The sequence below is a fragment of the Pelmatolapia mariae genome, linkage group LG16_19 (genome assembly GCF_036321145.2).
Source record: "Pelmatolapia mariae isolate MD_Pm_ZW linkage group LG16_19, Pm_UMD_F_2, whole genome shotgun sequence".
NCBI classification, from domain to species: domain Eukaryota; kingdom Metazoa; phylum Chordata; class Actinopteri; order Cichliformes; family Cichlidae; genus Pelmatolapia; species Pelmatolapia mariae.
Window position 1 is genome coordinate 26,795,001 of NC_086241.1, and position 12,510 is coordinate 26,807,510.

Sequence of the window (12,510 nt, forward strand, 5' to 3'; positions counted from 1 at the left end):
ATGTGCAGGAAAAGAAAATGGATTTAACAGACTGACAAAAAGCCTGCTAACTGCAAATTACACTTAGGTAAAATTAAACAAGGTAACAGGATCAGCAACAGAGTCATTCAGTCCTACTTAGTGGTTTAAAATCACTGAACGTCACATCCTCTCTGAAACCTGCACTACAGAACAGTTTTTGCATACATAAAGACATGAATAGCAATGATGTTTTGAAGAATTTCTCTGGTTTCTTTGAAAGATATCAGATATTGAAGGATTCTAAAAGTTTCTTAAGGAGTCCTTATTTGGGTTTTTAGGATTCTGACTCAGCCTCCAGTAACTTGAGCTAATCTGACTACTCAGGACCAAAATGTCTAATTTCGTAATTTAGTGTATTCATTGACATTGTGAGATACTGAATGGTTCAGTTAAACTAATGAGTTATATATTATGTTTTTCTTATTGTTATATTGATCATGGATTAGGACAGAAATCCTTAGTCGTCACATGTGTCCAGAAAATTTGCGAAAAGCTGTTTTCTATTTCAAGTGTAACAGCAAAATACGAGGGCGTAATTTTACCCAAATCTTGGCTGCATAATGAAAGGAAAATGAGTCACAGTCATGTAATTTTCCAAATAGCATTAGCATGTAGTGTTACTATTTAAAACGAGATCTGTGTCAAGAAAATGAAAAGCGGATGTTCAGAATGTAGGTCACGCAAATCAGGTTCGTTAGGTAATGGACTAGAAAGCTATGGCGGTCTTGAACGTTAAGATAGTCATTCATCATCAGCCACACAAAGCTGTTCCATGAGGCTCACATGTATCTATAGATACCTGCGTTACTATGCAGTATAGCTCATCTAGATGGGTATTTTATTAAATCCTCATATTTGGTGCAATATCCCCAAAACACACACATCTTGCAGGAGTATATTGAATTTATGACAGCTTTATGATATGGGATTTATGGTGTGTACGATTAGGTTGGATGCTTACATAATCATTATACAACACCACAGCTGAGAAATTCCTCAGAGGGAGTTTTTTGGACATATAATCACTATTAAACAGTATTTTCTGTTGCACAGTTCCTTTCTACACAGCGTTTTACACGTTTGAGTTCATTAACATTTTCACAGTGTCTGATTGTCCTGCAGAATTAGAGTTTCAGCATAACACTTGCCTCTGAGCGTACCATTTAAGACACATTAGACATGCAGCGTGCTAACACTAATGATTTGCCTACTGCTGTGAGGAGATTGGCTTCAAAATAAGTGTCTCTTTGTCTCAGTTCTTCATATAGCAGAAGTGCATTGTGTGTGCTCTTGGTAACAACAGAGTTTTTTTGGGGTTTTTTTTCCTCTCTTCTTGAGATGTTTTAGTTTTGGTGTTAGCAGAAGCTGCTCTAGAGGGTATGACGATGGTGCACTGCAGCTGTTCTGTTTACCAGCCAGGGGCTGTTCTTATTCAGTAGATGAGGCATTAAGTTTGATCGGCTCATTTAGAAACAGTTTCTCATCTCTACAGAAATAAGTTTTGGTCTTTTAGTTATGTTCGAAAACAGCGAAAAGCAAATTTTGCATTTTCCATATTAAGTAAAATGATTTATTTCAGTAAATCATTTTATTCCACTATTGAAGAAAACTCCCGAGCCTACTTTTGCCAACAATACAGATGTTAATGTTTGTACTTGATGTGCTGCTGGGGTAAAGAGGAATCTTGATGTGCTCAAAAACCTGTGCTGAGGATGATGATTTATTGTGCAGATGAGGGGGAGATCCGTCAGACGACTGCTGCTTGTGGAGGGAGATCAGTTCCTGCTGAGCTGTTGGACAGTGGAGACCTGGAGTGTTCACTCTGCATGAGGTAAACTCACCCAGTTCAGTTTCAGCATTTGCAGCTTAAGCTTAAGACCTGTTAAATTAGTGTGTGCAAGTTTGTCATGTTGGCATTCTGCTGGGTGCTTTTGCTCATTTGTCGTCCAGGTTGTTTTACGAGCCTGTGGCCACTCCCTGTGGACACACCTTCTGCCTCAAATGTCTGGAACGCTGTCTGGACCACAACCCCAACTGTCCTCTGTGCAAGGAGAATCTGTCTGAGGTACACTTGTTCGTAGAGGGTAGTGATGTCAGTGTGACTCCTGTTTAGTGTTTTCTTTTCTGTGTTCATAATGTTTAATGTAGCATGTGTTGTAAATGTGATGGAAGGTGTTTTGAACTGTCGATTAGACAAAAAAATGCAGGTTTCACTCATTCAGGAAAAGAATGAATGAATAAAATCTTTAATAATAAATTGACGGTAATATTTTTCTTTGTAATGCTCATGTGCAGGCAATAGCAAACCAATGTGCTATTGTATATTTTTACAGTATCTAGCTAGCAGGGGTTACAACAAGACCCTGCTGATGGAGGAAGTCCTGCAGCGTTACCTAGGAGATGAGCTGGCAGAGAGGAAGAAAATCCATGAAGAGGAGATGAAGGAGCTTTCCAAGTCAGTTTTACTAACACACCCGTGCACACATTCACAAATGTTCTAGAAAATCCTTCAAAGCTATTGATTATTCAAACACACACACAAAAAGTAACAATTTCTTCACTGTGTATCTTGCAGTTTAAACCAGGAAGTGCCCATCTTTGTGTGTACCATGGCCTTCCCCACCATCCCCTGCCCTCTGCACGTATTTGAGCCACGCTACCGGCTGATGATTCGCCGCTCAATGGAAACTGGTACCAAGCAGTTTGGCATGTGCATCGCTGATGAGCTCAAAGGCTTTGCTGACTATGGCTGTATGCTGCAGGTATTTTCTTCACAGATTTTCTTGTGCGTCTCTGTGAGCAGTCAAATAGAAATCATATCAGTGCTGATATGAAATACTGTGTTTCAGGTGCGAGACGTGAAGTTCTTTCCCGATGGCCGTTCAGTGGTTGACACCATTGGCGTGTCACGGTTCAAGGTCCTCAGCCACGGCCAGAGAGATGGTTATAACACTGCTAAGATTGAGTACTTGGAAGACAAGAAGGTGGGCATGAGGAGCGATGTGCTGATGTTCTGTCAGTAGAATCATTTCAGACACTTTACATCACACTACTGACAATCAGAGAGTGACACAAAGCAGAGCTCGGGGGTTTTTGCCTGTCACTGTTCAGCAGTGCAAAGAAAAACAAACCTGAGTCTCTGCTAGTGTGCCACTGGCAAATGTAGTCCTTTCATATGAAAGGGAAAAAAAACATGTCATTGTTTATTGTTTTTTTCTAAAACGCATATAAAATATGTCTGTCTGATCAGGTGGAGGGGGAAGAGCTAACAGAGCTTCTGAAGCTGCACGACTCAGTGTATGATCAGGCCAACGGCTGGTTCACATCTCTGAAAGACAACATGAAGAGTCAGATACTCAGCCACTTTGGACACCTTCCCAGCAAAGACCCGGACCCACAGGTCTGAAAGTGTAGTGTTGACTCTCGGATTTTCATTTATAAATAAATGCGCAGTTTGATAAACATCCTGTGATGGCAGGAAAGAAAGAAAATCAGCAACATCTCAGGAATAGTCACAGAAAATTCTTTTTGCTCTTGAATGAATGAGTGCATTTCATATTCGGCAAGGTTTCCAGTGTTTGCATGCTTTTAATGCCTTACATGAGTAACTGTTTTGGCTGCAGATAGCAAAATAGAAAAGCTGTGTGTTTTAAAACAAAGAGTTGTCTTCTAAAGTCACATAAAATGACTCCATTAGAAAACTAGGCCTTTGCTAAGTCATGTTACCACTGAAGGTTTTTCTAATCAGTGTAAACTGTTTCTAAATTGAACAAATCTTTGTTGTACTACAGGCCAGTCCCAGTGGTCCAGCCTGGTCCTGGTGGCTGCTCGCTGTTCTTCCCTTGGAAAACCGTGCCCAGCTCACAATCCTGGCCATGACCTCCCTCAAGGATCGCCTCATTGCCATCCGAAGAGTCCTCATCTTTGTCACTCGCAAGAGGCCACGGTGATGGAGGAGCTGCTTGGAAGAACCGCTCTGGCATCTATGCAGTTCAGAAACGTGTTCGGTCATTTGTCCGTTTGTCGTTCATTCTCTCGTCTACTCCTGCGTCAGTTTACTCTCAGATGCTCATTCCTGTGTCACGTAGCCTTCCCGAACGCCTGTGTCAGTTCTGCTGAGAGTATCAGGTGGGTCACAGCGCTGGCATGAAGGTGTTCCTGCTTTCTCTTTCTTCATCCAGCATCTCCCAACCAGCTTCACTACTCAAGAGTGAACCAGACCACAACACACTTCTAAACCAGTGATCTTTGACGTGGCGTTCTTAGTCTTGTTGGAGGAAAAATCGATCGAGCTGAGCAGGAATGCTTTCATTAGGGTCAACATGGGCTCTCTCTATGAAGGAACAAAAACCTGTTCTCACATAAGCAGTGTGTTCAGGTTCAAGAGGATTTTTTCCTACACATTTTAAGCAGTGTTTAACAAAATGGGAACAGAGCTGTGCAGTCTTCAGGATTCACAACTGGGAACCAAAAAACAAACGAACCCCAGTGATGTGTGAAGAAAAAAATGCAAAAATATTGCATGATGGCAGCACATGTGAATGTACTGGCCAGGCTGTAGGTTGTAGATATTTTTTTTTTTCCTCCCGCAAGACTACACATACAGAATCGGCTTTTTGTTTTCTTTATATTACACAGATTTCATCAGGCTCGCTTGTGACATTTAGGACAGCACTCCTACAATGCAGTATTTATCATGAAAGGTGTAGCTTATTTTCTAAAGAAGACAGCATGGTGGACGAGGAACAACTCGGGCAGACCAACACCCCAAAAAGGCGGCAAAAAGGAGGAGATACAAACCACACTTCCTGTCAGAGCTTTCAGAATAAAATCAGTGTGCATTACATTTATATTTGGCCATTTACCCTGGAGTTAAATTACTCTGGAGTCAGATTCAGCGTTGTGATTCCATCCACTCTTCAATAAAAAGACAGATAAAGGGGTTTCTGCGAGGTTGCCCGGCCCACTTGGTAAGGATTAAATAAATTAAAAAAAAAAAAAAGATGTCCAGTAAGCGGACAAGCAGCTGATGCCTCGCTTGAAATCTTCCTGAGCTGAAACTCTGGTGCATAAGCATCAGTACCTCAGACTGTGTGAAAGGAAGGAATGAATGCCATGAAAGCCTTTGTGTTGAGATTGTGATTTCACTCATGCTAACACTAAAAACCACCACACACTACAGTGTGTAAGATCAAGTGCAGCTCTACATCTGCACTAGTTCTGAAGAGCGATTGAGCGTAAGACTAAAGCTTAAACCTCCATCACTCAAGTTGTGCTAGCGTTTAGGAACGAGCAGATAACAATGCATCCTGATAATGCTGATCTGGATATTTTTTTATTTTTAATGTCCTAATTGTAGCATATCTTTGGGACTTCAAGTACAGATGTAGTTATAGGGGCTGATTGTGTATTTTTATGTTTGTTTCTCTCCCTCTGCTATGCCCTTAGGTGTACGTATATGTTCAAATTTAATTTGGGTGAATTTCTGTGTATAATTGTAACTCTGAGGCCTTTTTAATGTTTTATTTAAGGAACGTTTCAACAATCTTTCTCTCTCATCCTCTTCCTGTTCATTTACATGCACACTGTAATGGAATTCCTGGATTTTTCTAATGAGCAGTTGGATATGTTGATATGAAATCACCCAAGCACTTTATATGTATCTCTGATGCCTGACAGACATGTCAATGTGAACATTTGCAAAGAGTTTATTTTTTTTGCTGCTACAGATCTGTTTCTGTTGGCACTTGGCATCAACAGTTGTTGATTTAAAAATCCTAAAATCGACGCACAATAATGATCCTGTAAGCCAAATTTGCATAATGTTTAAAGTGTTTTGTTTTTTTTGTTTGTTTGTTTGTTTTGTTTTTAAATTGGCCTTGAATTTCTTTGTATCTGGTAGTTAAATTTGGGTTTCTACCCACAATTTCAAGCTCTCACAGAGTCTGTTAGCAATAACATATGAAGCATGCCAAAAAGGGGGGGGGAACAAATAAGAGCAATGGAGGTTTTTAAAAATTCACGACATAATTTTGCACATGTGGATTTTCTTAGTGAGAAAATGAATGTAAATGAGAAAATTCTACTTAAATGTCTGAAAGGAGATTTCTATATATTTATCCTACGGATGGAATTCAGCAGTTCTCAATAATAAAGAGCGTCCTGTGTCTCTTTATGCAGACTTTTAAGCAGATTAGGTCGTGGCTATAATTACATTGTCAGTGTGCATATAAATGCATATTCTCTCTGTGTTGCCGTTTCTTTTTCAAATGTTTGTGACTCCACTGCAGTCATGTGCTCTCTGCATGGGAGCAGTGTTCACAATGTGCTGCATTTCCCTGGCGTATTTGTAAAGGGAGCTCTTATACCTATTTTTTATTGCAAATAAAGGAAAGCACATTCAGTCGTGTCCACCTGTTTTGTAGCAGTTTCTGAGTTTGTTATCTCGTAAAAGTAAGGTAGACAGGCATGAAGTATATGTACGCCGACAATGGTGATTTTTTTTTTCTGCTTGATATTATCAGTTGTCATATAAGATGTGGCCTATTTGATGGTTAACAGCCAGGCAACAACCATGGATGTTGCAGGTATGTTGTTTATGAAAAGCGAGTGCACCATTTTTTAGGTATAAGGTTTTTTATCAGGGAACGATTAGGGAACTGAAAGATTATTCATGAATGAATAAAATTGAAATCATTGAAGATGTTTGACCGCCTTCCCAGGAGTGGGCATCCCGGCAACTTCACCCCAATGTCAGATCGTGCAAAGACATCTATCGTCCGATAACGATATAAATCACAAAAATGTAACATTTTCTGTAAATTCTGTGAATCTCGGGCAGCTCGACTTGCGTGAAGTGTTTCCAGCTGGGCGTCGCGTACCTGGAGTCGAGTGTTTTAACTGATGCATGAAACGATACATTTTTAGACATAGGTTGTAACGGCCGCCGTTTTCTTTGTGAGTACTTATTACACAGCGTGCTGCGAGGAAACGCCTGTTCTAACGTTTGAGTCTAAAGTTTATTTTTTAGCACCTGATGGCTATTTTTGCTTCTCATCCGTAAATACTCTACATCTTTCACGTGATTCAGTTTATTTTGAAAAGTCTCAACAGGATCTTGAGCTTTATTGTGAAAGGTTTATGTGGAAAATAAACAAGCGGACACGCGACAGTTTTACCGTCGTTGTTGCTAACGACAACGCATAAAAACAAGCGCTTGTCTGTCTGTAGTGTGGTTATATTAAATATAAGAGAAAGAGAGAACTTTAAGAAATTAATATAGCCACTACAGTGACCATCAAAACGGTGAAAAATATTGCCGTAAACAGTTTATTTTGTGACACCACGAAACAAACGATAGCGTAAAATGAAACGATAGATGTTTTTATATCGTCATCCGATATATATCGTTATATCGAACAGCCCTAATGACATGTGCTCTTGTTCATATGAAGATGACCTAATTTCAACTCCTACGAACAAGATCATTTTTGTATTATGCCCTGATATTCAAAACCTTAGAGGGTGTAGTTTATCTGCACTTTATCCCATTAGGTTCCTGAGAATCCCTGTTTCTAGTCGTAACAGGGAATTTAGGCCTGAGGCATCCAATGTGAGCTCTTCAGACTAGGCAAGGAGAGAGGGAACATGCTGGTGTGGTGCTGCCTTCCTCCTCCCTCAGTGAGACTGCAGATTTGGCTCACTCAATCCAAACAACAAGCATCTACCTGTTTCATTCTCCTCTTAGGCTCCACTGGTGTTTTATATAGTCTGTACAATGTGACTGTTACTGGGCAAAATGAATTGTGGATGTGCTTGGCTCTAGCAGCTGTGCGCCACAGGGGGGCAGTGTTTGTTGGAAGATAGCAGGTGAGCTGAATCATGGGTGCATTGAGTTCATACAGGCCTCCAGCTGAGAGGAGGCAGAAGAATATGGTAACATCATCATCACATCCATGTAGAACATCCATCATGTTCTGACACGCCTTTGATGTTACACAAAGTGCATGTTGTCAACATTACAAAAGCATCATGACAGCACTGCCATCTGATAAACAGCATCGTTTACAACCACACAAATAACCACAGTATGCACACAGCTTTTGGTATTTTCAAGAGATGTGGATGAACTTAATTTTCAGTCTTTCTCTTGTGCCATCTTCAGGAAAAAGGGACCAAAAGTGCCCCAAAGAAACATCATACAGAGACTGAACACACACATAGTGATTCCTTTAAAGGAAAAATAAAGTGCAGCATTTTAGAAGAAAATTAGCTGTTCCTCCTGTTCTCTGTCAGAAAACATAAATATGCTTAGCCTAGTGACATTTGTCCAGATATGTATTTTCTGCCTCCTGTTTTCTAGGTTCAAAGAGCACGAGGTGTTTTTTCTTCCCACCCCGGGCATCTTTTTCATTCATACACCAACAGGCCTTTAGTGGTGGGAAGCCATACTAGCATTGCCAACAGTTACATGTCCTGCTTCAGGTGATCAGTGGGACTGAGGCCTAGGCTGAGGAAGAACTAGTCACTGCCAATCCTGCTTTTACCATTGAATGCGACGAAATGGCAAATCTTGCAAATCCAGCTTCATCAACATGCTGACATGCAGTTACACATCACAGCTTCAACGGCACAGAGGATGAAGGAGGAAGCTGTGGTAGATCAAACACAAGCAGAGTGTTAGCTCAGTGTTTGACCCATCCGAGTACACAGCCTAACCAAACACACACACACAGAACAAATACAATGAAATAAAACCAAAAGAGAATCAGATTGATTCATTTAACATTAATGTGTGTGCCCCCATGGGGTTGAAAGCATTTTTCATACTCAAAATGTGGTTTTAGTGTCAGGGTTACAATTGGGTAAGGGTTAGGGTTAGGGTAAGCGGCTAGGGAAAGCATTATGTCAATGGGAAGTCCCCACAAAGATAGCAAACCAGACGTGTGTGTGTGTGTGTGTGCCATTATGTACATAATGTGTAACAGACAAGTTTAAAAATATCAGTGTGATGATTGGTGTTAAAGATATTTAATAGCTAACACTCCGTGGATGGACTCATGGTTATGCCTCACCCTATAATAAAACTTGGAAAACCTGCTTACAATTGCAATTTGTTCTTACTCTTATTCTCATCTTATAAACCATTTTTACTTTCTGAACAGTTAAAACTGTTCAGGCTAAAACTTAGATCTTTTAAAAAGCTACATACACACACACACACACACACACACACAAAAGGAAAATATCTGGATCAAAGCCTTTTCTGTAATCCAGCTCTTAGTCCCTGTTTGACCTGATTAACAGCCACGGTTGTTGAGTCACTGTGTGTGAGTACCATCTGATGACATTAGAAATACAAACATGAATGTCCAGTGACAAAAGCCACTTCCTCCACCTCCAAGGTGTGGATCAGTGGCAGTGGGTGTGTTTGTCACAGGGATTAAATGGTATTGTTTGTTATTTCAGGTTCAGCCCGGTCGTGCGCGTCGTTAGAAACTTCTCCTTCTGACTTCCCCTCCACGGCGCTGTTTTTGATTTCATCATTATGTTGCGTAGCAAGACAAAACTCAGATACAGATGATACAGATGAGTAACCTGACACATGGAAAATTACCTTGTGAGAAGAGCTTGCTAAAAAAGCACACAGACACACGTCTTTGATGCGATCTGACAAGCTCTTTGGTGAAGAACCATCTGAGATAAACATGCATTATGAAAACCTAAGAGAGAAAGCCGAAAAAGAAAATACTTGCAAATGGGCAAACACTAAGGAGCCGAGCTTCAGCAAACACTGAGCGGTGCCCTCCATGAGTCACTCTGGGCAGGCTCATGAAGAGTCTGAGTATATTTTCCAGGTCTAGAATAAACTAAGCAGCCTAATTTACATGTCCAGCCTGGAATCTCCAAAATATCCCTTCTATAGATAACACATGAAAGCAGGGCACACCCAGTGGTTGATACTTTGATGTCTTTGGGTCATCCCCCTTCATCACCTTCAAAGGAAAGACTCAATCAAGCGGGCAAGACCATAAGTTTTAGGGCACAGTGCAAAATTATTTTTATCCCCAACAGGATGTGAAACAGCAGCTCTTATAATAAAGACATATGACCCAATTCTTGCCTTCTGATGTCTTCATACTTTGTCCTTGCTACTCCATTATGTTCCTTCCCATGTAGTCCTTTTCCCCCCAAATGTAATTGTTGTAAAAAATCTGTGAACCTCATTTTCTTATAATGATGCAATCAAAGTTGTGTTTTTTGCTTTTTTTTATTTAAAGTGCCCCTTTTCAAAATGGAATAATATGATACTGAAGGTATGTTTGTATATGTTAACTTGTACTCCAGATTCCTGTGGTTTAGTTCCATGTGGGCTGACTGATGTTCTTTTTTTCTTTGTTTTCCTTTTTTTTGGTGTACGTGGATTGACAGTTTAAAGTGAGCGAGGCAAAGCTTTAGCATCTGGATTACCAGAGAAATGTAAAACTGTAGCATAGGTATGGACATGGATATAGAAAAGAGAACAAAAATAACAATCAAACAAACAAACTGTGAATTTGCTGCAGAAAACAGACTGGGGACAAATTGCAGAACAAGAATCAGGAAACAGTAAATACTGAACTGACTGGCTGAAGAGCTGCTGATGGATAAAAGCAACAGATGTAAATAGAGGGCTACAATTTAAAAATACAAAAAGTTTGAATTGTCTTATCCAAACTTGCAAATAAAATTGTCATTATTGGGACTCTGTTTTATGGCTCGTGAAGACACAACAGTGCATCTACCAAGTTTTGTCATTAAATTTCAGCCTACTAGTGTGTTCTTCCTAAATGGTAAACTTCTACACTGAGTGAATGTGTAAATGTGCTGTGTTGGATTGACATCTAGTCATTTTTCAGGCCATTTGACTACAGTGAACTGTCTTGTTTATGAAACCAGTTAGAGATTATCTGGGCTTTGTGACATGGCACATTATCCCACTGGACGCAGCCCTCAGAGGAGTACATAGTGGTAAAAAGTGGATAGACATGATCACCAATAATACTAAGACAGGTCATCCCCTTTAAACAATGCTCTCCTGGTATTAAGGGGCCAAAAGTGTGCAAAGAGAATATCCTCCACACCATTAGACCATCAGCTGCTTGTTCTGATGACCTCAAAGCAGGATGGATCCATGGTTTCATGTTGTTTACACCCACCATCCAAATGTCACAGCAGAAACTAAGACTAACCTGGCTACATTTTTGTTTTGGTGTAGCCTCAGTTTCCTGTTCTTAGCTGGCAGGAGTGGCACCAAGTGTGGCCTTCTGCTGCTGTAGCCCATCTTCTTCAAGGTTTGACGTCTTGTGCATTCAGAGATGCTCTTCTGCATACACTGATTGTGGTTATTTGAGTTACTGTTGCTTTCCTATTAGCTTGAAGCAGTTCAACCACTCACCATCAGCAGTGCATTTTCACCCAGAGAACTACCACAAACAGGATATTTTTCTCTTTATTGTCTCTAGTGCATTTTTCATGGTAATATCAATTGTTGAGTTGACCCATTTCAGCCTGGACTGAAGCCGTAAACCAGCAGACCTTTACTTCAGACATTAGTATCCACATCACATCCAGCATTAGTCTAGAGGGATGCTGGAGAACAAATTATACAACATGACTTGTAAAAGAGGATGCTGATATCATCGTGATGTGATATGTTATCAGTATGCAGCTAACAAGAGACATGGCTGCTGACAGGTACTGTAAGAGGGATGGCAGCAGGAAATAATGCAGCTCGTCTGCAGAGCAGTGACAGCAGTACTGAAATATTTATCACTGTTTCCATTTCACATGCTCTAATTGCCCTGTATCCCTGTCTGAGAAGTGGGAGGATACAAACAAAAGCTGGAAGAAAAGAAGAAAGTAGGAAAACTGTTTGCATAAAGGCAAAAAACTACTAAATGAAACAGGACTTCCCAATAGGTACGCATTTACAATTACTTACATTGTAACTACTGACTAGATTTGTCATTTATCTGAGTGCTTTGATTAGTTGTTGCTTTTCACACAAGGGTCCAAAAAGCTATGTTTTGCATGATGGACTACTGGCAGCTAGGACTGTGCCTTAACTCATTATAGTCATTGATGATGTGTTAATATAGGCCTTTTTTATAAACAGTGTCAAAATTCAAATTAAATTTGAATTTTGAAATTTGAATTCAAATTTAATTTGAATTTTGTTTTTTGTTCGGTTAGTTTCAGTGAGTTTCCAGAGTCGATTTTCTTGCTTAGTTTTCATTGTTTAAAAATGTTTCTGTTTTATTTTGTTGTTTTATAACAATTTAAGTATTATTGCATGCAATGCATATGTCAGAAGCTAAACTAACAACTAAAATGTTTTTTTCACATCTAGTTTTTTCTCAGGAGGTGCACGTTGGGTTACGAGGAAGCATATGGCGCAAGGTTAAAAGGCATTTCCATTTATGTTGTAAGTCACCACGGCATTTCCTG

General features: G+C 40.0%; 1 protein-coding gene across 1 annotated transcript in view; it reads left to right on the forward strand.

The window, feature by feature from the left end:
• Positions 1–6,424, forward strand: part of lonrf2 (LON peptidase N-terminal domain and ring finger 2) — a 15,343-nt gene extending 8,919 nt beyond the window's left edge. Inside the window, exons 6-12 of the mRNA XM_063497029.1 lie at positions 1,753–1,852; positions 1,972–2,086; positions 2,355–2,476; positions 2,597–2,783; positions 2,871–3,005; positions 3,272–3,421; positions 3,813–6,424. Of these exons, the coding sequence (XP_063353099.1) occupies positions 1,753–1,852; positions 1,972–2,086; positions 2,355–2,476; positions 2,597–2,783; positions 2,871–3,005; positions 3,272–3,421; positions 3,813–3,971 (968 nt within the window). The 3' untranslated portion in view covers positions 3,972–6,424. The remainder of the gene's footprint in view (positions 1–1,752; positions 1,853–1,971; positions 2,087–2,354; positions 2,477–2,596; positions 2,784–2,870; positions 3,006–3,271; positions 3,422–3,812) is intronic.
• The last annotated feature ends 6,086 nt before the right edge of the window (positions 6,425–12,510 follow it).